General features: G+C 44.4%; 1 protein-coding gene across 1 annotated transcript; it reads right to left on the bottom strand.

The window, feature by feature from the left end:
• Positions 1-681: 681 nt before the first annotated feature.
• Positions 682-6,510, bottom strand: LOC142883765 (opsin-5-like). Its single transcript, XM_076018943.1, has 6 exons — positions 5,972-6,510; positions 5,070-5,275; positions 3,331-3,430; positions 2,265-2,369; positions 1,955-2,178; positions 682-1,279 (listed from the first exon to the last, which is right to left on the bottom strand). The coding sequence occupies exons 1-6, from the start codon at positions 6,108-6,110 to the stop codon at positions 809-811; spliced, it is 1,245 nt and encodes a 414-aa protein (XP_075875058.1). The 5' UTR covers positions 6,111-6,510; the 3' UTR covers positions 682-808.
• Between the last annotated feature and the right edge of the window lie 744 nt (positions 6,511-7,254).

The following is a 7,254-nucleotide window of genomic DNA, read 5'->3' as shown; positions in this document are numbered from 1 at the left end:
GGACTATTTTGTTTTTTTGTAGACTGGTCCTTTTGCTGCTGCCATTATACCTCATATCTATAATAACACTAAGGCTGGTTGCCACTTTGGTTTAGAGAGTGTAAAAGAGCTCATTGTGTATATGATTGTGGTCAAATGTGGAAAAACACTCCAGCAGCTGTGTATTTATGGAAGGATAATGCCTCCATAGCTCAGTTAGATAATTGCCTTTCGGTGTTGCTAAGAGGAAAAAAAAATTCTGGTGCTATTTCAGGATGTTCTCTTTTCTGCCTGCTTCCATTGTTAACAAACAGCAAAAAAAAAAGTGCAGCACGTCCTCTGACCTTCTAATCAGGACAAAAAGTGGAATGACTTGAACACAGACTGACAAAATTGTACTTGAGTGAATGATGATATGGCATCCCTACAGTCAGATGAAACTTGACATTGTGCCACGTGGAGGATCTGTTGGTATGACAGCCCCAGGGGCAGCAGAGGGGAAATGGGAGGATTTTGAGCCATTTCATTGCTTTCACTGAGGGCAGTCCAGTATTTCCAGATGTTTGTATGCACCCCTCACCTTGCTACTTTACTGTCTGCCCGCTTGCTTGCAAATGATACACAGACTTAGTCAATGTCTTTGTGAGCAAAACGCTAAAAAAGACAAGCTAAAAATGAAGAGGTCTCCCAGGTCACTTAAGGTTCAGAAAATAATTTAATAATCCTGGTTATTTGTACAATTTATAAACATGGGTAAGACCAAAAAATACAAAAAAAAAAAAAAAATACTCTCAATCTCCCCGTGTCATCAAGTATTAAAGTGAGTCCCTCAGAGCCTGTCGCACCAGTACTCTGACGTTTCGATATGCGAGGCGGGCTCAGTGGGGAAGGCCTCCCGGTTATCAGATGGAGGGGTCTCGGGGAGGCTGTTGACCCCCGAGTCGCTTTCGTGATGGGACGGCTTCACCTCTTCCACAATGTATTTCGCTTCCTGCTTTTGGACAGGAAGTGATGCGGGTAGGGGCGGAGCGTCTGCCTTGGGTTTGATGTTTTTGAAGTGCTGCAGATGCACCACCTCCCGGCGCTCTCGCATGCACGGCAGCAGCACAGACACGTCCTGGCGGAACTTGGAGCTCATGCCGAAGTAAATGAGCGGATTGTAGAAGCTGGCAGACTTGGCGAAGAGACGCGTCACGATGCTGGTTGTGCTGGGCACATGGAAGCCCCAGGCTGACCACATAGACACCACGGCATATGGCGACCAGGCCATGATGAAAGCCGTGCAGATCACAATGGAAATCTGGGGAGGAACATGAGGGAACAATTGTCGGTTCCACTTGAATGAGGTAACTTGACTGTTTTTTCAAGGCATATGAATTAGAGCTTCAAAGCGTCTTACTCAATTTTCCAATCAAGGCTTTTCTAATTTGCCAGACGCATAAATCTGTGGGATTTATTTCATGTTTTCACCTGGGAAAGAGTCCACAGGAAATATTTGAAAAGAAGAGAAAAACTCAGTGAAAACCTTGCAAGTTTATTGGGTGATTTATCAATTTTAAGTGCTAATTCTCCTGCTAATTTAAGTTAGCAGGAGAGGAGTGACACTAGACACATGTCACAGCCCTGTCGAGGTGTTTCACTGTGAAACAATAAAATGTTCAGTGTAGTTTTGCCAAAGCCAGTTGAGTCGGTACACCCAGTGTAAAGGGAATAAATCTTTAGGGAATAAAAATGTTTCTACTGCGGAAAGCTTTGAAGTGCCATTTGCTCTGTTTTTGATGCGAAGATGCCATCCTGGTATCTTAAAAATGCCTCTTTTATTCCATCCATGTAAATGGCTTTAGCATGAGACAGGTTTCTTTGAGCGCAGCAGGAAAAAGTTACTATGCCAGGATCAGTGGGAAACGACAAGGAACGGGGGTTGGCAGGATGGATGTGCATGATTTCAGAACCAAAATGTAAAAATGGAACCCACCCTGGTGACGTCTCTCTCCACCTTCCTCTGGCGTGGGGTGAGAAAGCCGTCAGCTGACATGGCGTTGGTGTTCTTCACCGTTTTTATGATGGAGACGTAGGAGAAGAGCATGATCATCACGGGGATGAAAAAGCAGAAGATGAGGATGGAGATGATGTAGGACTTGTGAATGGTGGAGTAGTTGGCTTTGGACCAGTCCACCTCACACGTGCCGTAACCTCGATCTTAGGACGGAGGAAGAACACAAGGTGATGATGGATGACGGAGATGATGGAGATGTAAAAAAAAAAAACGGTCATTGGCATCAGACCTGTGTAGCTGCCCCAGCCCAGCAGCGGGGCAACGGACCAGAACGTGGCTCCAGTCCAGATGCAGAGAAGTGACACAGCGATGGAGTTCAGGCTGATGCAGTAAGCTGCAAGGCACAGAAGCAAATGTTGCATGAGGACAATAAGCACCACGCAGGGCAGTTTGGAAAGGTCAAAACACAGTGGCATCGGAAAACGCAGGACAGAAAAAGTGAGAGGCACGGAAGGTTGCCGCATTCTTGACTCGCTCCAAATGTCAAGATTGTGACATTTTTTACACAATGAGCTCTTTCCTCACATCGACGGCCTTTGCAAACATCCACAGCTGAAAAGAAGCCCTCTGTTAACAAAGTGCACATGATTTCGCATGCAGGAAAAGACAATCAGTCGGTCTATTTCTGAGCAGAGCTCCCAGATTCAGTGCTGACATTAAACCACAAAGAAGGGCTCACCAGTTTTAGATAGACTGCTGGTAGGCAGTGCCGTCATTAGCACGTATTCATCTGCCACCTCTGGCTAATTCATGTTTTGTTTTTTTTTTGTTTTTTTTTAGTTATGCAAAATAAAATGATCAATTTTGCTAACTGTACCATTACAGCTAAAATCGCATAATATATTTATTTTATTTTCAAATAGGTGATATTTTGAGCTATTTGCACAAGTCATGCATGCTCAGACTTCCACCTGATGAGAGCTTGCAAGTCCCTGTGCCATAACAACCATTCCCACAGTCGCAGGTTTAACAACCATGGAGTGAAGAGTATTTCCCCGTTGTGACGACAAATGCTCGGCCTAATTTCTGTATAATTAAAACATTCTTTAGCGTCAGTTACACCCCAAAATAGAGAGCGAGTCACCTTAAACGATCTTAATGACACGTTGGCCAAATGTAAACGAAATTTCTGTGGAGAAGTGGCGGTATTTCACAGCTGAAAGGTCGGCTATAAGGTTTTTATTAGCGCTGAAAAAACCCCACAGACTTTCCCATCAGATGAGGACTGCTGGAGGAGACGACGACCAGGACTTTTCCCCTTTACATTCTCTCATTTAAGCAGCTTAAGATCTGACCTTTGCTCGGGTGGCATCCTTTGATGTATCTGGTGACGCTGATAACGGTCAGGGTGTTGATGCTCGCCAGGCCGAAAAGCAAAGTGAAGAAACCGTCTACCTGGAGGAGAATGAAGAGAGTGGATAGTGTGTCATTGCTGCTTGAGCTTTAGGGCAACCCCCACCTGTTGCATTGGATTTGTGTTGACCTTTTTATCTGATAGAGACATCTGATCAGCTCTTCCTGTCTTTCCGTGTCTCCCAGTTCCAGGGCACTTCCTCAGACCTGGAGGAATTACCTTGAAACCTCGATCGCGGCTCTTATTAGATTCCCAGCCAGTCTTGATTCTGTCTTTTGCTAGGGGGGATGATCTTTTAATCACAGCTCTCCTTAAAGAGAATTATGCCGCCGGGTTTCCGCCTGCCTCCTGCTGCGCGACACCCGCCGCCCTGCTGTGCCGCTTCCAGGTGACATGGATCACTGGAGGCCCCTGAACGATTACTTTCCTGACCTCCCTGAGTCCTAATCCTATTACTGTCAGCCATCACGTTTTTCTTCACCCTCACAGTCAGCACGTTACCGACCGTCAACATCCAGAAGAGGACGAATGTATTCCACCTTTGTCTGTTTAATCGCACTTGTGTAAGGATAATAACTTTTTGAATATTGCTCCTGTGTCAAATACACGTGTTGTGTTACAAGGTTTAAACGTTTTATACATTGTTTTCACCGTTTGTTTGTTTCTTTACCTCTTCTTCAGCATCAAATACTATCATTTCCAGCAATTCTTCCTCAACTATACTGCTGTCAGGGACACGACCACTCATGTCCCATCATGCTCCATGGCATAATCTGTTAATGCCGCTCACATGCCTGTCTCATTCACCTCCCTATTACATCTCTCATCTATCTCTGTCACCGATTGCTCTTCTTTTATGTACCCCTGACACTCCACCCTCCTCTCTTGCTGTCCAGAAGCTGGGTGTTTTGCCGCCTCAATGTTCTTCAGGTGCAGCAGAACTGCACCTGAAGAACCTGAGATTGGATGCTTGGGAGATGAGGTCACCTCCGCGGTCGCATTGAAACCTAAAAGTAGCAGCCCTCAGCTTGCAGCTTGCGTCTCTCCGACACGTTTTGTGGATTCTGCTCCCTGAAAGCGTTCCGGTTTCAGCAGCTTGTTTTCGTTAGCTGGCTTGCAGCGAGGATATCACGGCCACGGCTAGCCTTGAGCTAGAAAAATACCCCGGGTGGATTCGAGGCCAAAGCATGACAAGTATTTCATTTCAAATTCATGCTGCAGGGAAGAGAAATACGCATGAGATGATTCAAAACATCTATTGAATTGCAGTTATCGGAGCACCTTTTTCATTCAGCTCCCTTCATGCAAATGAAAACACGGAGCACAGAGTTGTGCTGCGGGTTGTTTTGCACTTCTCTTTTGTTCCTGCTTGGTTGTTGACAGGTGCCATGTCGCTTGTAGCGTTTCCCCCATTAAATGGCCTCTGTAGTTGTAATCTTATTAAAGATTTAACCTCCAGCCCACATGGCTACAAGCATAATCCTTGCACTCACTCACGCGCACACATACACGCACACCGGGAGTCTCCCTTAATGTATTTCATTAATTGGGATTGTCTAAAGACAGTAGAGGCCAAAACTTTTGGAATTAGAATTGAAACCCAGACAGATTAAAACTCACAAAGAGGTTTTTATGAAAAAAAAAAAAGAGTACTCGTGGAATCTATCTCATAGGTTTTACCTGGCAGGTCCAGATCCAGGTGATCAAATACCCGTTATCCCTGAAAATGTTGAATATCTCCAGGATCCCTCTGGAGTAGCCAAACACGGAGATGCTGGCATCAGAGATGGCCAGGTTTAGAGTGAGGAAATCTGTAGGCTTAAGAGTGGCTCGCTGTCTATAGAGGACGAATATCACTAAACTGTTGCCAAACCAGGACAGCCATCCTGCGGAGAGACAATGCGCAAAACCATCGATAAATACGCAGCCAGTCAAAAGTTCATTAAACCAAAAAGACGCAAAAAAAACGCATAGGCCAGTTGGACATTGCAAATGAGAAATGGTTTTCAACTGACCTACTTTGTGAAATAAATAAACAAGCATTGTATTGACACAAGCATTGATACATTGTTTGTATCATATTCTGGAGACGGTTCACAAATGTGGAACTTCAATTACTGCAGGAATCACCACAGCCTCCATAGGCAAAGTGAAAAAAAAAAGTTTTTTCTCAAGAGCAGCAGCAAGGACAGCTCTGTTTTAGGCACGAGGGCAAGATCATGAAGTACTATATTTGTGCATCTCATCTTATTTTAAACATTGACGGATGTGTTATGTGTCGAATTCAGAGCATACTGACTCCTATTTTAATAATAGTTGGAACAAAGATAAGTCCACGTGGCTGAAATCCAGAAATGAACTGTCTTTGAATAACACACATAATGCAAGTGACGCCAGTTTATCATCAGCATAACAGACCTCTTTTGTTCCTGCTGCCATCACTGATTTTCAGAAACTAATGAAAGACATCTCAAATTGCTTTATTGTTTTCGATGGTTTGACAAAGAATCCATTCATCCGTTACTGCGCTTCAGCCAAATCTACCTTGTAACTCGAAAGAACCTAAACGACATCTGACTTACCCAGTACTATCAGATAGATCCCAATGAAGGTCTCTCCCTGCTCGGACAGAGGGGGTTCCGTGTGCAGTGTGCTGAGGTTGTTGTTCCTCCATGGAATATTCACTATCTTCAAAGGAAAACCCTTTATCGTCAGTTCCATGGCCCCGTATTTTGGAACCAAGTCATGAATCCCTCACGGCAGCTCGGCTTTCCTCTGCTCTCAGCACTGAGTTCCACCACTCCAGAAGACTGGTTGGTTCGTTTTAAATCCAGCTTAGATGCACTCACTAATAGCTCTCAACTCACTGTCTGAAAGATTGCTAATCCTATCTCTCTCGTAACAACTAAGCAGACAGAGATTTTGGGTGGCCCACAGAGAAATGTCTCGACAGACACAACAGTGAGGGAAACGTTTGGTCAAGGTGACCGAGTGCAGCACCCTCACTCCCATGAAACCTTAGCCTTAATGAGAGTGCAAGCAGAGGCAAAAAGGGGTAGAATGCAAAACACAAATAAATGCAGATGCATCTCAAAAGCTTTATGTGTGACATTACGTCCGACAAAATGGAATCATTTAACAAAGCTTGACATGCTGTCATATTATTATTAATAATGCATTGCATTCCCTTTATAGTTGCAGTACTTTATTATGTTTGACGATGTGCATTGTAAATTTAGTTTTGGAAGCATATTCCGAAATGGGAATAAAAATATTGTTATAATCCATTGCCATTCCATTGCCTATTGTCCATTACCCTCTAGTCCTGTAAATGGAACTCTGGGAAAAGAATGAACAACAAAGCATTTTGCAAGTCGGACTGTAAACAGAGGGCTAAGTATGTTGCTTTCTGCAGATCTAGTCCAGTGGAGTTTATTGTGACCATTACTGTTTGGTCCAATGAACCAACATGTTCTCGCTGGGGATTTTCTTAATGAGTGGGCAACATGAGTGTATGTTGCAGAAAAGCTGGACTGCGCAGAGCCTGGCGACTCTCATCACTCCTTAACTCCTCAAGAAATCCCTTTGAACTTTGCACTGATGACCGAGCAAACACGCCCTCTCCAGAGACACGCTCCACTTTTCACTAATCACTGCCATTTATAAAATGGACGCGTGTTATGATTGTAGGCCAGTGTCGCCATGGTTACGCTCGGGGCAGCGCGAGTTTATCTATACGTGCCCGATGGCCATAAGTATCATATTAAACATAATTACACTTGCGTGAGAAAAATTGTGCTGCTGATGTCAGACGTGAGACCATCTGGCGCTGCTTTGCTGTGCGTGTGGAACTTTCTTGTACGGC

Source organism: Nelusetta ayraudi, unplaced genomic scaffold, assembly GCF_046127955.1.
Source record: "Nelusetta ayraudi isolate G7.1 ecotype Tasmania unplaced genomic scaffold, CSIRO-AGI_Nayr_v1 ptg000008l, whole genome shotgun sequence".
Classification (NCBI taxonomy): Eukaryota; Metazoa; Chordata; class Actinopteri; order Tetraodontiformes; family Monacanthidae; genus Nelusetta; species Nelusetta ayraudi.
This window is presented reverse-complemented; position numbering and strand designations above follow the sequence as displayed.

What these genes read in the sequence shown, in the direction of transcription:
- LOC142883765 (XM_076018943.1), bottom strand. Translation starts at nt 6,110, where the DNA reads ATGGAACTGACGATAAAGGGTTTTCCTTTGAAGATAGTGAATATTCCA. An exon ending in GGGCTGGGGCAGCTACACAG is followed by an intron (nt 2,179 to 2,264) that starts GTCTGATGCCAA and finishes CTCCGTCCTAAG; the next exon opens with ATCGAGGTTACGGCACGTGT. An exon ending in TGGAGAGAGACGTCACCAGG is followed by an intron (nt 1,280 to 1,954) that starts GTGGGTTCCATT and finishes GTTCCTCCCCAG; the next exon opens with ATTTCCATTGTGATCTGCAC.